The sequence below is a fragment of the Dipodomys merriami genome, unplaced genomic scaffold (genome assembly GCF_024711535.1).
Source record: "Dipodomys merriami isolate MVZ:Mamm:240054 unplaced genomic scaffold, mDipMer1.0.p SCAF_16, whole genome shotgun sequence".
Taxonomy (NCBI): Eukaryota; Metazoa; Chordata; class Mammalia; order Rodentia; family Heteromyidae; genus Dipodomys; species Dipodomys merriami.
The window spans coordinates 25,377,461-25,403,994 of record NW_027202937.1 but is presented as its reverse complement, the minus strand read 5'-3'; the positions used below and the strand labels follow the sequence as shown (position 1 = coordinate 25,403,994).

Sequence of the window (26,534 nt, the reverse complement as noted above, 5' to 3'; positions counted from 1 at the left end):
TTATTTTAATCTGCTAAAAAGTCTAAACATCAGATCTGGTTTTATATCATGGATTTACTATTTGACTAGCTTTATGACTTCTGGCAGATTAGCATTTTGGAAGTGCTGAATAATTTTGGTCTCTGTATCTTGATGTGTAGGATGGGCTTGTGGTTGAGATGAAGAAAGTTCACAGAGATCATGCTGGCTATAAACTCAGCAATCTTTAATCATGACCAGCAGGCCTGTTACTACTACACTGCAGTTTTGTATCCAGCTTCTATCTCTATTCTAAATCTATCAGCGATAACTTTCCTTTAAAAATTAAAAAAAAAAGACCATTCTCAGTCCAGATGTCTCCAAACCACTACCAACTGTTTGCATTATCATGTCTTAATCCCTTCCAAATGAAGAGTTGGCTCTTCTTTGGCTGTGTGGTGCCTGCCCATTCTGTCTTCAAAACTCATTTTCCCACAGAAAGGGACCCCGTTCAGGTGGATATCTCTCATCTGGGTAAAATTAATAATAGCTTGTTTTTCACTTTCAGAATTGTCATAATTTGGGTGTTCCTTGTTTCACCTTTGCCTGGGCTTTCTACTCTGGTCAGAAAAATCACCACACACAGTTCTCTCGTTCTCACCTTAAAGCTATTTTCCTCCTCTGGAATGCTGTTCTGGTACCACTGCCAAATCCCAAAGAACTTTCCTAAATCCTACTGAGAACTCACCCTCAGAAGGAACTCTGAGGACTCATCCAGACTCTGATAGTCCTGCCCTTCACAAAACCAGAAACTTCTCAACACATAAATAATTCTGTATGACTTACATTAGCTCTGTTTATAAGTTGCTGCTTCTATCTCTCTCTTTTTTGCCCCTCTAGATATTTTTCCTTGTGTTTATGCTGTCTCCTTTAATTTGTAAACTCCCACAGACAAGGCCTGACACAGGCTACTGCTGTGAGTTTAAGGGTAAGGAGCTTTGTGTTTTTTGGTCAAAGTATCTTTTAGTAGTACTTAGTTTGTGATGGTCCTGAGACTGATAACATAAAAATATACCCAGCCTCTTCTAGTGTCCAGATGATAAAAATAAAGTCAACAGTCAAAAGCTTTCCATCATGCCAATGGAGAGGTGTTCAGGTGGAGGAAGTCAGGCGTCCCATGCACACCAGTTTCTTCAAGGTTGCAGGGTTATCCCAGGAAACAAATAATATTTACTTTGCAGAAATGAGATCTAAAAACGGAACGGAGCCCCAGGAAACATTCAATGCCATCCGATTCCTCGTTTGTGTCAGGAGTCCAAAGACAACGAATCTAATTCAGGAGGTCTCTTTCCAAGTGTTTTAACAAAAAATGCACCGCAGGACCCCACTCTGCCAGGTTGCTAGACGGGCGGATCTCTCCTTTCTGGGCAGGTAACAAAGGGCAGCGTTCCCCTGCCGCCGGGGTCAGGCATGGGGATCCGTCACCTTGACCACCTGCTGCCCCGGGCTGCCCGGGGCGGCCCCGGGCTCCGCGCTCCGGGGCTCGAGGCCCGCCCCGAGGTGTAGACCCACGGAGGCGGTGCACCAGATAACATCAAAGCCCCGGGCAGGGGCCAGAAAAGGGGGGGCAAAAGCAGCGAGAGAATGAAGCGCCTCCTCCGAGCATTTCCTCCCACGCCCACTTCCAACCGAGGAGGCTTTGGGTTTCTGCTTTTGTTGTTTTTAAAATTAAAAGTTAAACCCAGGAAGCTCTGGAGGCGACTTTGGCGTTGCAGTTCGGGTAAGTTCTTCTCCCCTCCTCCCCCCCCCCCCCCGGTTCTTTTGTCTGGCTCCAAGCTCGGGGAGCCCGGGCATGGCGGGGAGGGGGGCCGGAGTTGGCAGGGTGTGCGGGGAAGGTTTTGTCGCCGGGTCGCCGCGAGCACCAGGAGGAGGAGGAGGAGGGGGTGGAGGAGGAGGAGGGGATCGGCGGCGGCGGACGGGAAAGCCCGGGCGCGCGGAGGGCAGAGGGGAGGGCCCGGCCGTGTGACCCGGCGGGCCGGCGGGGAGGAACCTCCGGGATCTCCGCGTGGCGACGGCGGTGCTGGTGGCGCAGCCTGGCCGCTCCCTGGGCGGAGGGCCGGGACCGCGGGGCCGCGCCAGGGGGGAGCCCGACCGGGGAAGGCCGGGCCCTGCGTGGGAACCCGGGCGGGGGGGGGCATGGGAGAGGGAATGAAGTGGGGATGGTGGGGGGGGGACGCGGCTCGGGGGTGGGTTTGCGCGGTTCCCAAACTGCTCAGGAAAGTAGATGCTCGAACCCCTCGAACCGCACTTCCTTCAAGGGGTGCATCATGGTTGCTCACTGAGCCGGTTTGGATGGAGAGAAATGGGCCCAAGAAGCCCCTCTGTCTTGGACAGTGGGCACCCCTACCCCATTGTTCCTAGATTTTTGACAGTTCCAGCTGCGTTTTATCATCCATGTTAATTCTCGGGCTCGGAAACCCACCTCTCATTCATTTATTTGATATATTTTGATGACCTGCAGTGAATTGGCTACAATGTTTTGTGGCCAAACAGGACAGGAAGCATTTTATATTTTTATAACCTCGCTGCATTTCCTTGCATCCTCTTCATCTAGGAAGTCAGAATTGTAGGCAAAGAAAGTGCAGTTGGGAAATAATATAAACTTAACTGGGAGTGTTCTGTATTCTATCAGTTTCAAAGAAAAGTTTCACGTCCTGCTCCTGGCCCAGAAAACACGTTGGAATGACAAAATACATCCATTACAATGAAAAAAAAAAACAACTCGCATGTGTATTTTGTTCAAAAGTGCATCGCAACCCTAATTCCTAAATTGGCGCTGTGTTGTTGGTAATATTAACGCAGTTACCCTTTTGCTTTTTTTTACTCTCCAACTGTCAACACAAACTCATTTTCATGGCAGTCTATCCTGACAAATTATTAGCTATATTCTCACATTTAATGGCGTGTTTTTGGCTAAATGACCCTGTTGGGGAATTAGCCAACTAGATAGATTATAGGTAGGTAGATAGACGATAGATGAATTTCAACTGATTGGGTAATCCCTTCATTTCCTAAAGGAGATGGTTATATATTTTTAAAAAATTAAAAATCGTAGCATTTCATTGTAAGGTTAGCACAGCATGCTAAACATTATAAAGATTGATGCTTTTTCCTCCTTCGACCAAATATACCCTCGTTTTGGTACGCAAATTTTCCTCTTTGCATAACATTATTTTTGGCTCTAACTCCCCATTACTGAGTGTTCCATTTTTAATCAACCCCATTCTGGAGCTTTTGAGTTTTTCTTAGCTCCATTGAAACTAAAGGTAGGATTTCCTTAGGGGAATTCGGGGGCCAGCCCTCTCAGGAGAGACCCCGACGTCTTTATACAAGCCCAAGGGAACAGAGTCATTCCTGTTTGCACAGATGGTCAGCTGCTTCGGTGGGCGTATGGTCGGTCGTTTAGTGCTTCTCTTCCATAAAAGGGGAAAACGGTTTGGTTTTGATCAGTTTTTTTTTTTTAGCATTAATTTCTTTGTTTTACCTTATTCCTCCCAAGTTAGAGGTAGCTCATTAAAGTTCTGTCTGCTATTTTGTTTTATTGAGCTTCAGTGATCCCTAAACTGATCAAGTTCTTTAGGGAGTCACCGAAAACCTTCCAGTCCCCTCTTAATTCTTTTCAGTCGATTTGTCTAAAGCTTAGAGACTCTTAAGCTTACTCCCCTGGCTTTCCAGCAGCCAAGGGGCAAACTCTTAGCATATGGTAATTACCTCTACCCTTTCTCCTCGCCCTGGCTTTCCGTAGGCCCAGCCCTGAACCCCTTTTTCGACCCCAACCAAGCTGTCAAGCGGGCAGGCAGGGGTTAATCGCGCTCCCAGCTTAGGCTCTGGGAAGCACCGGCCAGCTTTGGAGCGGCCTCTGGAATAACCTTGGCTTCCCTCGCTCTTTTAATAGAACATCCGCCACCAAAAAAAGTGGTTTCAGTTCAGGGTTAGTAATAAGTCCCTTTCTTACCCTCCAGACACCCCCCCCCACCCTCCCAACACGCGTTTTTTTTTTTTAAAGTTGTTTTTCAGAGTTAATGAGTTTCAAGTTTCACAATGATTTTTTCCCCCTTTCAATGCGTTGCTGAGGAAACCCCCTTGGGGTCCCCCCCCTCCTCCTTTGGGCCTTCCCCCCTCCCCCCCTCCCCACCGGCCCGGGCGAGGGGCGGGGCTGGGAGACCCCATGACGTCACCGGGCCGGCCCACATCCTGCTTCAGAAAGTAAAGAGACGGTAAAGAGAAACTCCGGCCCCGCCCGGCCCCGCCCCTCTCCGCACGCCAACCGCCCTCAACTGCGCCGCCGGCGGGGCCTCCCCCGGGCCGCCCCACCTGCGGGGCCCGCCCGCCGCGCCCTCCCGGCGCCCTCCCCAGGGTCGGCCGGACCCCGAGCTGTGGTCTCCGCGTCTCCAACCGCCCCTCCCCCTCGGGCCGCGCCACCGCCTCCTTCCGCGTCCCCCCTGCTCGCGGAGCCCGGCGGGGCGGGGCGGGGCGGGCGGCCCGGGCAAGGCGGGGTCCGGGGCAGCCCTGCCAGGGAGACCCGAGGCACCGGCTTCCTGCGATTGCAGGGCCGGCCGGGGCCACCTAGCCCGGCCCCTCAGCCTGGGCTTTGCGGGCGATTTCACGCTGGTCACTGGTGTCCCACCCCCCCCACCTCCGCCTACCCTGCCGCTCAGCTCGCCCCCCCTCCCGCTTCGGGACGCCCCCCCCTTCCCCGCGCCCGCGTGTCGCAGCCTCCCCGCCTCCCGCCCCCGGGGATCCCCTGCCGCCCCGCCCACCCGCGGGAAAGCCTCCGACCTTCGGCCTCCCCCGCCCCCCGCGCCGCCGGCCCGCGCGCCTCCCGCCCGCCCCAAAGACGCTAAACGTGCCTTACTCTGCCCGGGGGGAGAGGTAAAGCCCGCGCCCCCACCCCGCCCGGGCCCCGAGGTCCGTCCCGCAGCCCCGCCGGGGTGCGCGCCCCGGCCCCCCCCCTCCCCGGGACGCCCCCTCCCGGGCCGGCGGGAGCCCTCGACCATGCCTCGGCCCCGGGCGCCGCGGAGCGCCGCCGCCTCCCCCGCCCGGCGCCCGCGGCCCCCGCCCGCGCGCCCCGCGCTCCCCCCCCCGCCCCCCGGCCCGCTCCCCTGTTTAATATTTCAGCGCCGGGCGGTGTGAGCGCCAGTCTCCGGCCTTGGCTGTGCCTGGTGCCGGGGAGGCGGCGGCGGCGGCGGCGGGGCCGGAGCCCGGGGACCCGGGAAGCCGCGGCGGCTGCTGGAAAGAGGTTCTGTTTGTGTTTGAGGTTGTCAAGTAGAGGCGGGGTGGGGGCAGGGGGCATCCCAGGCCCCGCCGCCGCCGCCGCGGCACCGGGGGGGTCGCCGGAGATCCCGAGCCGCGGCTGCCGCCATCAGCAGCGCAGCTCCAGGGCCGGCTGCGGCGGCCGCGGCTCCGCCGGGCGGGCGTCCTGGGCAGGTTCGGCGCGGGCTCCGCGGCGCGGGCGCTGCAGCTGGGGAGGCGGCGCGGCGGAGCGGATGTGTGTGTGTGTGTGTGTGTGTGTGTGTTGGGGGGGTGAGGGTTGGGGGGTGGTAAAGGAGGGGGTGAGGACAGGACCACCTCCCCCCTCGGCGTGCGGGCGCGCGCGTGTGTGTGCGTGTGTGCAAACCGGCGACCTTGCAGAGGGGATGGCTGCGTGCGGGAGCCACTTGCCACTTCTGGGCGCCCTGGCTGCGCGCGGGCGGGCGGCCGGGGCCGCGGTCCTGGGAACCCAGCAGGTACCGAGGGATCCAGCCTGCCTCACTCAGATGCGTGCTGCGGGGAGGATGGACGGGTGGCGAGGGAGACCAGGCCTCGGCTCCGCAACCTCCCGGCTTTGTGGCTTTTTTTTTTTCTTCTTCTTCTTCCTTCCTCCCTTTTGGTTCTTTGCTCCAAGTGCTTATTTACTCCTGACCACCTGGGTAGTTTCTTTCCGGGTTGCGAGTGTGCGCCAGCAGCTGTTGGGCCGGGGGCGGTGGGTGGGGGGACTGGGGTTTTGCCTTGGAGGGGGGGGTCAGGCTGGGGAAAGGAGTTGGGTGGTTTGGAGAGGGGAGGGAAGGGGGGGCGTTTGCGGAGCTGGGGTGAGGAGGAGTCTCCCCTGATCTCGTCCTCCTCCTCCGCCTCCTCCGCCTCCCCTCTCTCCTCCTCTAGCTTCCCGCATCCACTCCGAGCTCCTTCCCGAGCTGGCACTTCCATTCCCCCCCTCCTTCTGGCATGCAAAGCGCTTTGTTCAGTGCAGCGTTGCAGAGGGGTTTTCCCAGGCTCCGCCCTCCACATTCATTCATGGTTTTTTTTTTTTTCCTCCTTGCAACTGTCTTTCCGCTTTTTTGATCGTGTCCCTGGGTTTGCTCTATGTAGTATTTATTTCTTTCCCGTAAAGGAACCAGTGGATCGCTCGTCTTAGTCTTTAGTGCTGTTGTCTCTGAAAAATACCCACCTCTCTCCTCCCCCCCCACATGGGCCTGAACGCGGGATGGACAGCTGAGGACAGTGGGTGGGCTGTGAGCGAGGTTGCCGAAAGCTGTTAGAGACTGGGAATTTGCATATTTTACATTTAGGCTCGGGATCCGGTGGCGGTCACATGGTTGGATGGATTACCATCAGAGTTCACGCTTTAAAAACTTAGCCTTGTCGTGGTGTGTCCCATTTAATAAAGCTTCAACCGGGAACGGAGCTAAGCATGCCTACGATTTATTTGGCTCTCGTGCCTCTGAATTCTCTGTGGAACCAGAACCTTCCTGAATCCGATGGTACAGAGAATTGAGGAGACCTATCTTTTATGGCTCGTTTAGTAAGATGCCACGTGAAATAAATGGCCCTGATGGTCACAATTCATACCCTTCGCTAGTGCAGTTAAAAATGGGGGACAGGGGCTTGTGCTATTCTACCAGAGAAACTACCAGGAGCAAAACACTTGAGGTTAATTGAGGCTCTTTCCCGTATTTCTTAGCTAAAAGGAAACCTTTCTCTTAAGAATATTAGCTACATTCTTTTCCACATCGTTTCAGTTAAGGGGGATGAGTATATCAACATTGTTGTGTGACAGGCAAAATATTTACATTGTTACTAGTTTTATAACAACCTTCTTAGGTGGATAATGTTTCCTACATTTACAGTTGGGAAATCGGATCTTAAGGGATGTTAAGTACCTTGACCTAGGCCACACAGTATGGGGTAAAGCCTGACCTTGACCCCAGTTTGGTTAGACTAAACCATGTAGTCATGACTGGCTGTGCTAGGCCTCCTCTTGAAAAGCAAAACAAAAAGAAACAAAGTAGACATCGTCTCCTTTGAAGCAAAGAACAACTGATCATGGAGTGCCATATTTTTTAGTTACTAACCTTAGGTTTCTTAAACTACTCTCCAAACTTTGGTCTCAGTTCTTGTTAGGATTAAATTAGAGAATAAATAGTAGGTGCTTATTACTTGTACTGCAACAGATACAACAGCACGTTTAAACAAAACATTCCTATCCCATTCTGTTGTGTGATTAAACACTGTTTTGGGTATAGTATCCATATTTTCTTAATGGACTTTTCTTATCTACTTTGTTGCAGTAAGCTAAAACTAAAATTCTGGCTCTGGGATCCTTGGGAGAATCTAGTAGAATAAAGGATCACGGTGGCCACTTTGGGGGAGATAGGGGATTAGGGTTTTGATAATTATTTTGGCATAGCGTATATCACTTTTTAAAAAGTAGTGGTCAAGGCAGATTAGTTATGCTGCAGTAACAAATAACCCTCAAACACCAGTGGCATTAAATAAACAAGGGCTGGTGGGTTTTTTGTTTATGCAGCAAGATCATGTGTTTGTGGGAGCGGAATTCTATTGTCCTATTGGATGTCTGAGCACAGAGTGCTCTGGGAGTGGTCTTACTGTGATCCCTGAATGCTGCAGCAGAGAGAGTAGCCCTACTATGTGTCTTGAAGGGGGGGTTGCAGTGACTGCAGAGCAGCCATCATAGCAACTTCACATGAATTGAATCAACTGTGGAATAAGATGTCTAAGGCATCTGCCCTCATGAATGGGCAGATGGAGCACGTACAACAATTCTTTTGTAGTCTCCGTCTATCCTTTAACTGTTCCTGCTAATAGTAGTTTTAAAACAGTGCCTTCCTTCAGTCTTGTCTGATAAAGATAAATTGATTTTTTTTCTGTTTTCTTAATGAGAAGGCCCAAATACTGACAAAATAACCTGTTCTATATTTATTTAAAATTTAGTAATGTTTTGCAGTACCTAGGGCTTTTTTTTTTCCCCTTTGAGTTTAGGGTCAAGCTATGCTAAACTCTAAATTTTGAAGTACTTTTTTCTCTTGATAGAAAGTGGTCAAATATGTTTTTTGTTTTATTTTTTCCTTTTTACAGCACATGGATTAACTGATGTACACTGAGTTTATGGAGCCATCTTTTCGTGACCCGCTCTTTCTAAGTTTTCTAAGAAGAAAAAGCTCCTGAGCCCAAGAAGATGCCTCGAACAAAACAGATCCATCCTAGAAATCTACGAGGTAAGGCCGTCTGTCTTTAGTAAAAACAAGACATACAAAAAGAAATCTTTTAATAAACTACAACTTTGAAGTCAGAAATGGTATGTTAGTTACTCACTGTTTTGCTGGGGACTTGGCTTAAATGGTTGAGGATTTGCTTAAAATGAGCGGTGTGTCTGCTTCAGCACTGCAACAGTCAAACATGGCTAGCTCGTTTTCTTCAGTTCCATTTGCCCTAGGCAGTTCTTGTCTTGTTAAAAGAATTAGTTGTGTTTGATGAAGTTAGAATCTTTCCCAACCCATCATTGGATATTGAAAGCTAAGAATGAATTTTTCTTAGCCAGAACCTTATTGGGATCAAGGAAATCTAAAATGAGTGGTTGATAACTTTTCCCAACTGGATCACCATGAACGTTATGTATGTGTTTCATTGCCCCTTCTTCCTTTAGACCTTTAAAAAATCAAACTCAGATCTCATGCATTCTAGGGAAGGGCTCTACTATTTAGCCACATCTCCTCCCCACCCATACTTTTTTTTGGAGATTTATTTATGTACTACTCTATAATTTAGATTAGTAAGATGAGTTATAGTTGACATATACCTAGAAACTCACTTGCAGAACCTAGAACAGACTAGCTTCTACATATATACATATACACATATAGACATACACATATGTATGTCTATATGTATATATGTGTATATACACAGACATACATTTGCATATGTATATATGTATATACATATGTGTATATGTTATATATGTATGTACACATGTATATGTATCCATATATGTATCCATGTCTATAGGTATACCTATATATATGTATATGTACAGATATATGTATATACACACAATGCACATAGATTTCATACTAAGACTGTATTTTATCTTAACTGTAAACAGATACTTTAATATTAAGAAAGTAAGCATAATTTAGTTTATTGTGTTAGAAGATTTGTATTCTTCTAATGTGTTTTGCCCACTGGGAATAACAGTTATTTTTTACATTTAACTCAATCAGATGAGAATGTACCAGTGTTAGTCAAAGAATTTTTAGTGGAATAAAGTATTTTACATAGTATAGTCTGAATCATTTAACAACAGAGCTACATAATGAGAAGGTACTGTTAGGGGCTTTCATTGCACAAACATACAATATATCTACATAAACCCAGATGGTCTAGCCTACCACACATTTAGCTGTATGGTCTAGCCTAGTGCTGCTAGGCTGTAGACCTGCTGTGTGTTACTATGCTAAACATGGAGGCATTTGTAACACATGGTAAGCATAATTGTATCCAGACACAGAAAAGGTAGAGTAAAAATGCAGTCTAAAAGATTAAAAATGGTATACTGTCCAGACACGTACTGTGAGTAGGAGTTGCAGTGCTGGAAGTTACTTTGGGTGAGTAGATGAGAGAAGTAGGGTAACTGAATGCCTAGGGCGTTGCTTCAATATTGCTGTAGACCTCTAATTTTATATAGGCTACACTAATTTTATATAGTTTTTTTTTCTTTTCTTCAAGAGTAAATTAACCTTGGCTAACTAAGGTTATTTTTTTTACTTGATAAACTAAGCACAAAATTTAAGAACCTTTTTGACTCAGATAATGCTTAGCTTAAAATGAAGACCCATTGTACTGCTCTACAGAAGTAGTTTTTATGTTCTTATTCTCTTTTTTTTTTTTGGTCGGCCATGGGGCTTGAACTCTGGGCTTGGGCGCTGTCCCTGAGCTCTTCAGCTCAAGGCGAGTGCTCTATCACTTGAACTACAGTGCCACTTCCAGTTTCCTAGTGGTTTATTGGAGATAAGAGTCTCAGGGACTTTCCTGCCTGTGTTGGCTTTGAACCACAATTCTCAGATCTCAGCCCCCTGAGTAACTAGGATTACAGGCGTGAGCCACTGGTACCTGGCTTATGTCCTTATTCTCTTAAGTCACTTTCTATTTATAAAAATTATTTTCCTTGTTAATTTTTTTTTTCTTAAACATTCAGAACCACACACGTTAGCTTTGGCCTTGGGAGGATCAAGAGTTCAGGGTCCATCTTCTGCCTTCATATATTGTCCTGCTAGCAGCTGTTCAAGAACGGTGACATGCTGTTCCTTCTGGGAACAGCAGTGCTTTCCCCTGGAATCTGTTCTGAAGAACCCGCCTCTGCTTTTTTGTAGTTGGTTTTTTCTCCCAATTTGGGGGTTTGAAGTTAGGGCTTTACTCTTGATACTGGCCATTGAGTCACACCTGTAGTCCTGGATTTTACTGGTTATTTTTTATGATAAAGTCTTGTTTCCTGACCACGCATGTGCATAGACCACCCATTTTAGGCTTCCCATTGTAGCTAAGATCAGAAATGTGAAATGTCCTGTGAAATCTCATGTTCTGCCTGGGCTAGGTGGACTTTGCAGTTCTTTCCATCTTAGCCTCCCTCATAGCTTGGGGTAACAGGTGTGCACCATTGCACACAGCTATGGATTGAGAATGGGTCTGTCAAATTTTTCTTCTGAAACTGGCCTTGAACCTTCTTCGTCCTCCTGATGTTGGTATCTCAAGTAGCTTGGATTATAGGTGTGAGCCACTGGCATCAAGCTAATAGTTTATTTTTAAATAAGTACAGGGATTAAGCTCTGAAATAACAATGAAAAACTATAGCATAGTAAATACATAAGCCAGTACATGCTCATTTATTATCAGTATCTAGCATATTTCATACATTATTGTATGTTCTTTATGGTTACATTACTGGCAGTGTAGTGTTCGTTTCAGCCAACATTATCATACCCATGTGAATGATGCTTTGTGCTACAGTGTTACTAAGCAATAGGAGCTTTTTAGCTTCATTAAATTCTTCTTTTTCATTTATTTATTGTTATTGTAAAGGTGATATACAGAGGGATTGCAGTTATCTAAGTCAGATAAACTATATTTTGCTTGGACAGTGTCACTCCTCTCCCTCTCTCCCAGTTTTTCCCTCCCATCTCCACCCACAATTTGTAGAGTGCATTTTCAACATAGTGTCTAGTGAGCACCACAGCTACATTTGTTCACCCTTTGTCCTCTGTGTTCCCTCCCTGCTTACCCTCCCAAAGACAGATAAATGAACAAACAAGATAAACAAAAACAATGGCAAAGAACAAACACCTCTTATTTCCATTTCCTGGAGTTCATTTTGAAAAGTTATTTTATATGATCAGATGCATATAGTTATTGCGCCTATGTGATTCTTTCCAAAGAATATCCTCCTTTGGTCTCTGTGTGAATGCCTAGAGACCTGTATAATTTTATCATGTCCCAGTGTATTTTTTTTTCTTTTACCATCCAGTGTGTTTACTTGTAGTGTTAATGGTACATTCTAGTTAACACATATGAGGGAAATCAGGCAACCTATGTTTCTTTGGGTCTGGCTTACTTTGATTAATAAATTTTTTCCCCTTACAAATGGTATATCTTTCTTTCTGATGGATGAGTAGAATTTCATTGTGTATATTTACCACATTTTTCTTGATCCACTGAGGGGCATCTGGGTTGATTCCATATCATGGCTATGGTAAATAGTGTTGCAAGGAACATGCTTGTGCTGGTAGCTTTAGTGTGGCCTGGTTTGTATAATAAGAACACTGTCATATATGTGGCTTATTGGTTCCTGAAACCTAGTTATGCAGTGCATGACTGCATTTATTACCATTAGAGGAAGAAATACTTGAAGCACAATGCATACATGTTAAGAAATAATTTAAAATCAAATAGATTAGTTGAAAATGTTTCTTGGACAGATAAATGTGGCCAGATGTGATGCCATAAGGTGGCATTGGGAGATTTGGTCAGCTTCACAACCTGTTTGAATCTGGAAGCAGTGTTTGTTGCCCACCTAAAAAAAAGCATTAGTACTCTTGGTGACAGAGGTAAAGGCTTTGGGCCCAAATTGGAACTGCTGATTTTTTTTTATCAATGTTTAATGAGATGGGATTTAGAGAGAGAATATTCAGTGTAGTATTTCAGTCTGATTTTTCAGTCATATCAAAAATACCTGTCTCTGTCACTTAGAATATGAACTTAATAAAGAAGGGCCCTTTTCTCTCAGTGCCTACTGCTCAAGTGAGCATTTGTATCTCTGATCCCTTCTTTTAAGGTTTCTCCATCTAGAGGGAGCACCCTGTTCTAATTTTCCTTGTCCTAGCTAGCTGATGGTGGCTCAGACATTCGCCAGTGTATATCAACAGTCCTAGAATCTTGATGTTTTAATTTAGGATTTATCAATTGTACAATGATGTAAAAGCAATACACATACAGTAGATACTTCAGATTTAGACAATTTCCCAGGATAATGATTTTTTATCCTATCCAGTCTTTTTTAAATTTTCCTTTCATATTTTATTTATTTTTTGTTCATTTGTGAATAGACAAGTTTTTTTTACCCATAAGCTACACCCCTAGCCCCCCTTTCTTATTTTCTATCTTTTAATTCACTGTGCTGAAATTCTAATACATTTTACCAATTCTATTCCTATCCAGTCTTGATGCTGGGTGGGAGCAGGGAAGAAGTCCCTCAGCCCTTGATCATGAGAGCAACAGCTGACCTGCCCCTGTGTGCTGTGTTGCCAAGCTAGGATGGTTGTAGGTTAGGATTCAATTTAGGATGTTTTCACTTCAGAATAGACTAATGGGACATAAATCATAAGTCAGGGTGCCATTTTCACATTGATCTGGAAATATTAGTCATTGCATCAAATAGTAAACATATAATTCCTATAAAATATTCTTTTCCACATTATGAGTTTTCTAAGAAGATCTGAAATATTTGGGTTCTAGTCCATCATAGTTGCCTAAGGCGGGCTCTTACTACTAAAGAAAGGTCAGAGTATATAAGTACATAAGCAGCAAGAGACACAAAGAAGCCATGTTGGTAGGTCCTGAGGGAGGGGCTTTCTGATGGGGCATAGGGTAGACTTCTGGAGGAGGTGATCTGAGCCATGTTAGTTCACTCAGCAGGCTAAATTAGAAGAACCTTCCAGTTCCAGCGGGGAAAGGCATAAAGGAGAAAGCACTAAGCTGGAGTGCCTTCAATGGACCAATTTCTCCCTACCTTCTGAAGTACGCTAGGATGCTGTTCTTGGGAAGAGTTTGGGGTGAAAGCAGCCTAATCACAGCCTACTTATAAGCATATTTTATATCTGGATATTGAGCTTCTATGATCCTCTGTACCAGCTTACAGAAGACATCTCTTATACAAAGTAGATATGGAATGAAGAGAAAGGAACTCACAACCAGATCAGGCGTCCCTGCCTAGCTAGGGTATGCTACTGCTGTCCATGTGGCGTGATTGCTGAACTCACTTGGCTTCTTTGGAATACAATCTGTATTTGTCTTGAATTTGATATTCCGTAGTAAAAGATTAACACCTTAAACAAATCTCAGATTATATGTGTGTGATGCTTTCATGCCAGTTTTCACTGAGGTTAATGTGTTGTCATGGGTTTCCCCAAAGAAGTCTCTCTGGACTGCGATGAGGTCAGTACCAAGGCATGAGCTCCCACACATGGCCCTGGGGCATTGGCAAGAGAGATGTGCCGTGTTGCTTGCTGATTTTTCATCTGGGGAAGGATCATCCCTCCCACCTTCATAGGTCTTTACTTGGACTCTTAGATATTGGATATTGCAGTCAAGGGGATTATGGTCCAGTCTTCTTAAGAGAAAGGGTTTTCTTTTTTGGGGCCAAAACAGTCGTTATCATGAGTATGTTTCAAAGTTTTGGAGAAAAGAAATGAGGTCTTACCTCCTTTTTTGTGTTTTTTTTGTGGTTTTTTGTTTTTTTTTTTTTTTGTATCTGGGCCAAAGGTTTCAAAGTTTCATCTACTTTAAGATTGGAAGTCATTGTAGGAAACACTAAGTCTTAACCTTTTGCAAGATATTTTTTGAGATTTGGTGGCTGTTTTTTATGTGTATTGACTGACTACATTTGGCTTTGAACACAATGCAAAAAAAACCCTCTTCCTCCCCTATGAGCCCACTTACTATGGTGTGAGGGATGACCCATGGGGGTGATCAGGTTATGAATACCAGTGGCACCTGACTTTATGGATGGCCACACATTACAAGATGGAGTTCAGCATTCCAAGTTTGGCAAGAGGGATGTTGCAGGTCAGCTTTCTTTTGTGTCTGATGAGTAGCCATTTGCCATTCCAAGAGTTCAGGAGGCAAATTCAGCTTTGCTGTGCCTTCTTTCTTTCTGGAAGATACCTCTTACTCCTCACCTTATTGTGTGGGAGTAGCTTTCCCAAAGACTTACTTATTTTTTTCTTCCCTTATCTCTTCTCCCTCCCTCTGCAAATCCACAGCAGGCCCCCATTGCTGTATTATGTGTGTCTCGTTGCACTTATGGTATTGCATCCTAATTGTTCTTCATGGATCTATCATCTCTGCCAACTATATCAGAAGACACTATCTGTGTTCAACAGAGGAATATTTGAATGTGTTCACTTTTTAGTAAACTGGAGGGTTAAGATGATTTGTACTCATGAAATTTATTATACTTTTGAAGCTTGGTAGGAAATGCTTCTTCTGATACTTGGAAGTTTCTGATTAAGAAACTTGTAGTAAAACAAAATTTTAATCAACTGAGCAGTTAACCAAGTGGTAATTCTTAACTTAGGTTGAATTCTTTTTTTTTTTTTTTTCCTTTTTGGTGAGTCATGGGTCTTGAACTCTGGGCCTGAGTGCTGTCCCTCAGCTCTTCAGCTCAAGGCTAGCGCTCTACCACTTGAGCCACAGCGCCATTTCTGGTTTTCTGGTGGTTTATTGGAGATAAGAGTTTCACAGACTTTCCTGCCCGGGGGCTGGCTTTGAACCGTGATCCTCAGATCTCAGCCTCCTGAGTAGCTAGGATTACAGGTATGAGCCACTGGTGCCTGGCTTAGGTTGAATTCTTAACTATGGGATTCATAAAATTTATGCATTTAGTATATTTAGTAGGCATGAAGCTGAAGAGTTTGGCCTCATGTTAGAACTGCCATGCTGTGTGGTCTTGGATGAACATGGAATGACAGTTTCTTGCCTGTAAAGCCCAGATAGTGGGTATGAACAGATAATACAGCAACTGCAGGCATTTGCCCAGATGATGGCCATGGGGAAAACACTCAGGATGAGCGCTGTTACTTCCCTCAAATTCTGCTCTTTGTGTCATACTCTGGTTGTACGTGCTTCCTGTATAGAGGCACTCTTTCACTGTGCTTTATGCAGCACAGAGAAAGCAGAATTTCTGCTCATTTATTGGTTCTCCCACCCTCTTTTCTCGTCCTGGATCTGGAAGAGGGAGGTCAGGGCAGAAAATAATGTGGAAAGGAAAATCCATGCTCAGTATGCCACCTCTTTGATTTTTCTATTGAACTTCATTCAGACTTTACCTTTTAAAAAAATTGTTATTTTTTGACATGTTAAATGAGGTTGCATTGAACATCTGTCTTTTCCATCTAATTCTCAGGAAACTGATTGTGAGCTCTTCTGTTTTATTTTACTGAACTGTTGTAAAATATGTTGACTTCTTAGATCATTCAGGATCTAAGTAAAGTGTTCTATTTAAATTCTGAGTGGGTGTCCCCTCTTTTGTCCCCTGCCCCACTTCTGGGTGAGACAAGGGAAACCCAATCTGATTTTCAGGATTTGTCTGACTGGGATGCATGCTTTCATTTGCTTTCAGTTTATTGGGTTTCTATAAAGTCTTCTACCATGAATATATAATCTATATACTTGTTCATATAGTGAGTATCTTTTTGAGCTTTTAAGTATATGTGCAATTTTGATAAATATTGCGTGGAAGTCTAGCTGTTTTTACATTATGCTTCACCTAGGAATCTTCGGGCAGCCATCCCATGCTGACAGCTTTATGATTTGAGAGGTCAGAAATTTTGTAAGGAAAATAGCCCCATAGCTTATTTTTAAGAAGTTCTATAGATGACTATAGTTAAAAGGATATAAATAATAATTTAAAGAATAGATTTTTCTGATTCTGGTGGAAAAGCCATTGATGTTATAGCTGACATTATTTATGATGTTGGACTAGGATAAAAATTGAGAATAGATTTAAGAAGATAGCAAACCACTGGGTTTTTTTTGTAGATAATTACTTTTCAGCTCATGATGAGAGCTTATTTGATGCCTTTGGAATGCTTATTAACATTAGCAAAATACATTTTTCTCCTTGAAAGCAAATATAAAATATAATAATATGATTAACCAGAGTAATGATTTTATTTAGAACATCTTTGTACAAAATATGCTCTGATGGGGTATAATTTTATCTTGCTGTAGAGTACGAAAATGAATAATATGCATAAAACCTCCTATCATATACAAATATTTTTAACCTCCAGAGTTAGAATGTAGTAATTTGAACATGTCTGGGCTAAACTTGGTTCTTGTGTTATTTATAAAATGTTTTATGAATAAATTAAGTGCCTTTTTATTAATATTTAGTATTTTCAAACATTTTTGTATTTTCAAACATTTTTGCAGTATTCTTCTGTGGACTAACTAGTGATACCATTCTGCATATTAATAGCAATGCCTTTTTGCATATTAATAACAAACCAGTTATAAAACATGCCACTATGTTGCATTGTTCATTAAGCAGAAAAAGTTACAACCAAATGTGGTCTTTTTCACTTAGTATTCAAATTATTCTTTTGAAGGGAATGCTTTTCTTTTTATTGCTTAAAATTATCTTCTTTTAAAAAAATTATTGTAAAGATGCTGTACCAGAGGGGTTACAGTTATGTGAGTAAGGTAATGAGTACATTTCTTGTCAAACATTATCCCCTCCTTTGTTTTTCTCCTACTATTGCTTCCCTCCGCCATTCCCTCCTCCATTCCTCCCCTCCCCCCCTTGCCAGAAGTTGTAAAGTTTGTTTCCAACATAGTGTCTTGTGAATTTCATTGTTTCAATGGGTCATCTTGTGTCCTTGTTTCAGCATTTTGTTATTCCCCTTCCCCTCCCCAAATTAGATAAATATATATACAAGATGCAGGGTACCAAAATCAAATACAGTGACAACAGGGGATATACCATAGGGGGAAGAACATACACATGATTTACTTTTTAAAGGTATTTTTTAGCAGCATTATTGTGAAAAGTTTTGAGAAGGTCCTTAGAGATTTTCTATGACAAATTAATTCTAGAAAGTACTCAAAGATTCTACTGCTGTGCAAAATGTATTAAAAATACAAAACATCACAAAGTTGTTGGGATACCATCTAACTATAATTACTGTGTAATTAACTTCAAAGTCCCTGAGCATGATATGGAAACATGGTAGTATAACAGTTATACCTTTCTGATTGATACAAAGCAAACTTCTTTGTCTCAATGGTTAGAGTATGAGTTTAACCAAAATACTAATATTTTTGAAGTATACTTACATTTACTTATTATCCAACCCTTCCAGATTTGCCAGTGTAACAAAAAATAAGACTTAATAGTTTCATTAGTCAAATAAAAGTAGGCTAAGCATACAATTAGGGCAGTGTGTGATCTGATAAAAATAAATGAAAAAGAAAATGAAAAAGAAGGCTGACACATTGAGACCTGGAAGGTGGCTGCCCAGGGCCAGCAGGGCACCAGGGCAAGCTGTGTGGTAGCCCCCATGTATCTCCTACCTGAGTTATAGTGTGTGTGGGAGAACTTTGGAGGTTGGTTGTTTCATTCAGCCTTCTTTACTGATGAAATAAAGGTGGATGGAGAATGTGTATGTGAAACTCTTGGAGCAGCTTATTTGTATCTTGATGAAGACAGTACATGTGTAGTGTTCTTTCCAGCTTGTTTTTGTGTAGAAAAAAGATGATACTCTTTCTCAATCTTCAACTTCAGGACTCAAGCAATTTTCCTGACTCAACCCTGTTAGCAGTTGAAAGGAGACATGATACCACCTTGCCTGATTTGAAAATCTATCTATCTATCTATCTATCTATCTATCATCTATCTATCTATCTATCTATCTATCTATCTATCTATCTATCTATCTATCTATCTATCTAGCTAGCTAGCTAGCTAGCTAGCTAGCTAGCTATCTATCTATCTAGCTATCTAGCTATCTAGCTATCTAGCTACTATTGCCAGTCCTGGGGCTTGAACTCAGGGCTTGGACACTGCCCCTGAGCTTCTTTGTGCTCAAGGCTAGTGCTCTACCAGTTGAGCCATATCTCTCCTTCTGGCTTTTTGGTGGTTAATTGCAGATAAGAGTCTCAGGGACTTTCCTGCTCAGACTGGCTTGGAGCCACGAACCTCAGATCTTGGCCTCCTGAGTAGTTAGGATTACTAGTGTAGAGCCACTGGTGCCTGCTTTTAGGTAGTTTTAATAAGTGTTAAGAAGATGTACCCTTTCATGGGCCCCTTTATCAGACCGTACTCAGTGTTTTTTACATGTTTGATAATGAGACTATTACTGCAATTCCCATTATGTACACAGGAGAGTGAAGCTCACAGACTGTGCCTACCCAGGGTCATACAGCTGCAGGCTCCAGCCCCCAGCCACCATGTTATGCTCACACTTGCTTGATAGCATTGAGGGTTGGGAGTTCTTTCGTCATAATCGAGGCTGCAAATGCTCCCCAGTTAAGAACAACACACATGGCTGAGGTAATTGAGTAGGTTACAATTAGAAGGATGTTTTTTTTTTTCCCCTTTTAAGTCTAAGAGTTGAAAATCTTTAGAGTTGTGTTTGTATATACCACTCCAAGTTGTATTTGCTAGCACAAACAGCCAAGGGAATTTCCAAGCTCTTCACAAAAATGCTCTGGTCCATTAATGATGTTTGCTTACATGATTTGCTTAGTTAGATGCAGTTGAAATGAAGATGTCTTATTTAAAATGGAGAAGAGTATACATTAAAGTAGGTCCTTGGTATCCATAGGTGTGCCATGGAAAACCTCTATTGAGGAAAACACAGATGTGCACAGGATGCACTTGAATATTCCTTATAGTAGCTCCATTCTTTCTGCATAGCCTCCTTCTCCTCTCCCTCTCTCTTTCTCCCTCTCTTTCTCCTTTTCCCTCTATCTCTCTCCCTTTCTCCTCCCCCTTTCCCTTCTTTTCCCTCTCCTACCCCACCTCCTTTTTTTCCCCCCTTTTTTTGCCTGGGTCAAACTGGACCACATTTTCCCTATGTATACTTCCCATGTGACTGGAATGACAGGTATACAATACTATACCTGGTTATTGGTTGAGATGGATTCACCAAGTTTTTGTTCAGGCTGGCCTCTCATTGTTACCCTTCTAATAATCTGTCTCCTGAGTAGTTGGTATCACAGGTATGAGCCACAGCACCTGGGCTGAGCAGTGGTTTTGAGATGCATTTAAAAAAAAATTGTAAAAAAATGCATTGTTTTGATACTGGTAAAATGGGAAGGATTGTGTGGAAATGACCATTGGCCTAGTTTTCAATGAACTTTGAAACTTACAGGATCAGAAGGGAACATAAGACTTCTTAGATTTGATGTATATAGTTTGTGTTTGGAAATGATAAAATTACTAAGTTTTATATTGCTAGGTAGATGTAGTATTTAAAGAAGATATATCAGAGCCCAGGCACTACATTGTAAGAAACTTCAATTTAAAAGATGCCTTTTATGGATGGTCAGTATGATTTATTGACATCCAGGAAATAGAGTGACATGTAAAAAGAATTGAGATAATGTTTTCAATTTTTTTTCAGTTCAGAAAATAATCATGTATATAAAAAAGAAAATAAAAGAGTAATATTGATAACTTTAGTTTCTTTATGAACAGAACATACCGAGCTATTGCTCGGCTCATAATTTACCCTTTATTCTAAATAGCTATGATTCTACGGCAGGGATCAGAAAAATAGTCTGTTGGCCAAATCCAGTCTCCTCCTGTTTCTATAAATAAAGTTTTATTGACTCATACCTATGTTCACTTTATATGTGGCTGTTCCCATGCAGCAGGGGTGAAGCTGAGTAGTTAAATATGGCTGACAGCTGAAAATATTTACTCTTCAAAATAGAGACTTGGCTTTTATTTATGAACCCTTTTATGCAGGGGAATAAATATGAATGCCCATCTTTCTATGGAGGATTGCTGTGGGAATGAATTATGGGGAAGCCTACAGCCGCTGATTTAGTATGTTGAGAGTCTGCTGCCTGCTGGGTATTTTCAGAAAATTCCCTCTTGTGTGGGAGCAAGGGGTTCTAAAGAGGAGAGAGAACTGCTCTTGATCTTCTGATGCCAAGATCATGGTCTCCACCGAAAAGGCCTTACTTGCTGGCGAGTCAGCTCTTCTAGAGTACTATCCTCCTACCTGTGTTGTCTTCGTTAGTCATCTATATATTCAACTTAGTTGTACAAAAATACTGAAAGCATGTATATGCATATTTCCAGCATGTACATCAAACACCTTGTAAAGACTTATTTTTCACCAAAGGGTAAAAAGAGTGTTTTCATTTCTCTCTCTCTGTCTGTCTCTCTCTGTCTGTCTCTCTCTGTCTGTCTGTCTCTCTCTGTCTCTCTCTTTCTGTCTCTGTCTCTCTCTTTGTCTCTGTCTCCTTAAGTGGGTTTGATTCAGAACCTTGTCCTTAAGCAACTTAAGCCACTCTTCCAGTCCCTTTTGCTTTATTTTTCAGGTAGGGTCTCACACTTTCTGGTGCTGGCACCTGATTAAAATCTTCCTGTCTTTGCCTCCCATGGCTGGGATTACAGGCATATGACCTACCACTCCCAGGTTGTTTCTTGAGATAGGCTCTCACTAAGTTCTGCCTGCTCAAACCAGGATCAAACCAGGATCCTTCTGTCTTCACCTCCCTCTACAGGATCACAAGTGTGTATTGCCATGCCTGGCCCCCAAGCACTTTCTGAGAAGTGAACCCTAAGAGGAAGTTTTTCCTCTATGACTGAGAACTGGATTTTGAGCATGAGACCAGATCATATGTATGGTTGCTACCAGCACAGCAATTACTGTCTTTCTGTGGTTTTGAGGTAGTAAGATGGGAGTAGGTAGAGAAAATGATAGTTTTGTGTGCTTCATTTTGCCTAAGTTTAAGTATGTAGGTTTAAGGATAAGCTCAAATGAGTTTGTGATAACTATTTGAGTAATTTGATGAATGGCTTTGGAAAGCCGTATGAATTCTCCTCAGACAAGTTGAATCATCAGCCTCTTTATTTTCATACCTGCCAGGGTCAACATGGGACTAAAAATAAAATGAGAATCGTTAATTTACCACATTTCTCAGCTACTGGAAGAGGTTTGATAGGAAGAAGATCTAGTTGTCATGGAGTACAAAGGACCATATTGCTCACTACTGCTCTGAAGCCCACGTCTGCCCTTGTGTGGCCCAGCTGTCTGTGATGTGATGGACATATTTGTAGAGTTTAGCAGCGTGGCCCTGTTCTCTAGAAAATTTATAGTTGAGGACATAAAAGACCATAATGGCATACATGTGAAAGTCCGGGCAGCTGTGCAAATATTGATTGAGTGAACGTAGAAGTAAATATTTCACTAACATAACAGCAAAGGGATTGCATGCATTCTTTGGCTTTCTAGACATGGATAGTTTTAAGTTCATCTGCTCTGCGTTGATGGAATTAATGCCAGATACTCGATGAGTTACATGTTCCTCATCCATACAGTACCTAGAGGGGCTAGGGTTTGCATGAGGGACGTACTTGGTGATCGGCTCCTTCATGCAGTATCTTTTCAGTCTCAGAGAGAAGCTACTGATTCACTCATATTACTGTATACTCTATTTCTTCCCAGCTTTATAAGACATAAAGAACAGGCAATAAAAGTCATTCCATGTAAGTGGGCAATTCAGTGATGCTTGGTAAATTTACCGAGGTGGCCAGCTTTTTTTTTTTTTTTTTTTTTGAACCACAATCTAGTTTTAGAACATGTCTCCATCCCTTGAATTGCCTTGAGCTGATTTGCAGTGAGTCCTAGCTCTCAACCCCAGCTAAGGCAAGACTTGGTCTGCTTTCTGGCTTTTTATTGCCTTTCCTGGATATTCACTTACTGTTTTTCTCAGTGTGTTTGAGGCTCATCGATATTGTAGCATGTGTCAGGATCTTCGTTACATCTTTTGGTAGTTTTCATCTTTGACTTTCTATTTATTGCTTCTTTCCACCCCACCACCCCCTAACACAGTTCCAATTATATTTATGTAGCTAATGCTGACTAGTCACTTTTTTTTTCTGCTTATGTGGTGCCGAGGAATCGAACCCAGGGCCTCATGCATGCAAGGCAAGTGCTCTACCACTGAGCCACCTTCCCAGCCCTTCATTACATCTTTTATATAACTATACCGCGTTGTCTTTGTCTGTTCCTGACTGGATGGGCATTGGAGTTGGGCAGTTTGAACAGTGTTGATCTGGGCAGATCTCTTCAAGTCTACAGTTGGGTGGAGCATTTGAAACCCCAGTTTTAGGTCTACTTAGTTGGTAATGTCTTTTTTTTTTTGTCGGTCATGGGGCTTGAAATCTGGGCCTGGGTGCTGTCCCTCAGCTCTTCAGCTCAAGGCTAGCCTTCTACCATTTGAGCCACAGTCCCACTTCCAGTTTTCTGAGTGGTTTATTGGAGATAAGAGTCTCATGGACTTTCCTGTCCAGGCTGGCTTTGAACCGTGATCCTCAGATCTCAGCCTCCTGAGGAGCTAGGATTAAAGGCATGAGCCACCAGCGCCTGGCAATGTCTATTTTATGTGATATTACCGGAGAGACTCCAGCTGTCTTAGGTTATTGTTTTCTGTACATTTCCTGACTTTCTTCTTTGAACTTGTTTTCTTCTTAATTTAATGGATCTATATTATATCTCTTATGGACAGAGTACTGTGGATGTGGTTATATGTAGTAGTGTTTAGGTCCATCATATTTATATAATTGTTGTTTGCATTCTTGTCTGCCATTTTGCTATTTTCTAGTGACATCATGCTTTTTTCTTTGACCTCATTTATTGCCTTATTTTACTGTAAGTTTTGACTTTTTAATTATTCTTTTGAGTAATTTCCTACATGTATGCTCTAGACTAGTAATAGTTGAACTTGAGTAAATGACAGAGACTTTGTTCCAGACCACCACCACTACTACCACCATCACCGTCACTGTCACCGTCACCACCACCACCACCACCACCACCATCATCATCATCATCATCATCATCATCATCATCATCATCATTATCATCTGTGATAGAATCTTGCTCTGTGGTCCAGGTTGTCCTCTCAGCCCTAAAGTCCTGAGATTACAGATGTGCATCATGGTGCCAGGCTCTCTCCCTTGCTTTTATGTCATTATTATTTATTTTTGATCCCTATGTATTGTAAAGCCAGTTATGCTTTATATGTTTTATATTTGTTCCTCAGACTGAGAAATTTCCATTAAGCCATCTTCAAGTATAATGATTCTTTCTGGTTTCAGCTCAGAGATGATTTTGATGTCCTCTGTTAGTTCTTTTACTTCCATTTGATTCTCTTCGTAATGATTTCTCTTTCTTGAGATTCTTTTACTTGTTATTATAAGTTCTGTTCCCCACCTTGTCCAGCCCCTGCAGGGCTGTAGATTGAACCCAGGGCTTCATACATGTTAGACATACTACCTTGTCTAAGGAGCTTCATCTTCGTGTCTTTTTGTTTGTATTTTGTTTGTGAGATACAGTCGTGCTCACTCTTCCCTGGATGGCCTTGAACTTGTGATCCTCCTGAGTTCAGCCTCCCAAGTAGCTGGAATTATAGGCATATGTCACCACACCTTTTTTTTTGTTTTAAATAATTCTTTAATCATGTTCAGTTTTAAGTTTTTACCAATTAAATACAGCATCCAGGATACCAGAAACAACTTTCATCATCTATTTTTTTTCTTCCTGAGCACAAGTCACCTTTCTTGTTTCTCTTCATCTCTTCAAAGTTTTGTTGGATAGTCTACATTTTAGGGAACAGATTATGGCAATGTGTGAGTCTTACTCTCTTGTGCATTTATTTTTGTTTGTTTAACGACTTGTCTGGACCAAATATGAGGGCTGTTGTTGGCTCCCGTCATGTGGCTGTTCATGTCTCAGCTTAAGTTTTTTGTTTTTTGTCTTACTTTATTTTTTTTCTTTTAAACCTGGCTTCCCAGAGGTTACCATATAGTTTTGTGTTCAGGTAAAGATGAGTCTATAGAGATGCTAAGCTTTTCTGATTGGTCTGTGTAGGCAGTCTCCAGCTTGTACTTCATTGATCATGCTCCCAGTCCTAGACTGTCAGGCCCGGCAGTAGCAGTGGACTTGCTGGTTTGCCAGCCTGTCCTTCTCATTTAGACTATGGCAGTGACTGAGCTGGGTGGGCTAAGGGGTCATGAACAGCCCCAGGGAAGAATGCTTAGAGCCTCCTGTTCTGCTGGCCTTCACTGAAGTTCTGTACTTTCCATAAAGGGATTTCTCTCAGTGTATGGATATCTTGAGTGCAGACACTGGTTGTTTTTGGCAATTTTGTATGGTTTCAGGATTATTCTAAGAAAAGAACTTGTGACTTCCATCACTGTCCTGGAGTATGAGAACATCAGCTTGCCCAGTGCATTTTAATCTGCTACTTACTAAAGTTGGAGAAGCACATGAAGCTGCAGAAAATCTACTTGCCATAGAAAAGATAAAAGTAATGTGAAAGATGTGAAGAGATAACTGAATATAATAAGTGCGAATATACCACTCAGTAAGTTTGTGGTCGGGTAGGGATAGAGTTTGGATAAATTTTTACCTCCAGGTCTTTTACTTTGTTATTTTGTTTGTTAAATTTCTCCTTTATAACATGTTCTTGATATTTTATACAGTAATTGAAACATACAATGTATTTTTCTCAGCTTATAGTTTGGTGAATAGACTTTCCTGATAGCCAAACATTCCCACTATTCTGTAGTAATTTCCTCTCTAAAGTCTAAATTTCCTGTGTAAGTGATGATGAAAGTTGATACCGATGCTTTATTTTGAATGAACACATGTATGATTGTCTGGAGGAAGGATCTGTGTGGGAAAGCAAGTGTATGGAGAGTGAGTGTGATCAGGCCATATTTGGAAGGAAGAAACCAAAGCCTCTAAGAGGGATTATCAGAGTTTACAGAGAAGTGTCCCGGGGTCTTGTTGGACCACAGCCTGCTTTGCTCAACTGCATGCTCTGTCTCAGCTATGAGTTAATATGGAGGAAATGGTAACGTTGGTTGCATAGTCTTTGTCCTCTTATGAGAAGAACACACAAGCTTTAGAACTGAGAAGTTAATAATTCCTTTTTTCTTTTTTTTTTTTTTTTATCTCTTGTAGCGTACTTCTTTTTCCAGAACATTGTATAATGATTTTTTAAGTGAAATTGTTATGATTAACATTCTGGACATTGGCTATTCCTTAGAAGTCTTTAATTTTCTTCTAAAGAATATGTTTGTTGCCAGTAGTGTCAGTCTGGTATAATGCATGAGCATAAAGTACTTGGATAGGTGCAAATGTCACATTGTGGGAGGTAGACATTGAGAGAATCAGGATTCAGAGCTCACTAATCTTAACATGAAAACAGGAAGTGTCTGGTTGTGGGTAAAGGTCATAAGGGTGTCAGTGGAATGGGTGGTGTCCTGCCTGGATGAGCTCTGATTTAGCAGCTCTTATCTACCAGTCGTAGACATGATGCAGATTTCATAAACATTGACAGGTCTATTAACACCTGAATTTGTTACATAGGTCAGTGTAGTGTTGCAGTATGTGTGTTATGTCTGGATCTTGTATCTCCATTGAACACTGATATAAAAGTGTCTTTTGAGTCAGGTACATAACAGATTTATAATAATGATGATTTTTATTTCTTTAAAACTCTAACTTTATAATACTTTTGGCAATGAAATTACTGTCCATGAAAGAATGTTCAAATAATTGTATTAGATGAGGCAGAAGCTTGGACTTTTTAAAAAATCCTTTATAGCACTGACATTTTTTTTCTGGTATACTTAGCAAATGTTTGATAAACAGCCCGGTAGGGCACTGTGTCTTGTGCCTGCCAAGCCCTGTGGAGGATACCAGAGTGAGTGACTGGTA

The 26,534-nt window shown here is 42.9% G+C and overlaps 1 protein-coding gene across 3 annotated transcripts in view; it reads left to right on the top strand.

The window, feature by feature from the left end:
- The first annotated feature begins 1,553 nt into the window (after positions 1–1,553).
- The window catches only part of Hivep1 (HIVEP zinc finger 1), a 119,938-nt gene continuing 94,957 nt past the window's right edge, over positions 1,554–26,534 (top strand). Inside the window, exons 1-2 of one of the 3 annotated variants that reach the window (XM_070024559.1) lie at positions 1,554–1,738; positions 8,371–8,510. In XM_070024559.1, coding sequence (XP_069880660.1) covers positions 8,471–8,510 — 40 coding nt within the window. In that variant the 5' untranslated portion in view covers positions 1,554–1,738; positions 8,371–8,470. Of the gene's footprint in view, positions 1,739–4,857; positions 4,891–5,171; positions 5,258–8,370; positions 8,511–26,534 lie in introns of those variants that run through there. The other 2 variants (XM_070024561.1, XM_070024560.1) reach the window with 2 other exon arrangements.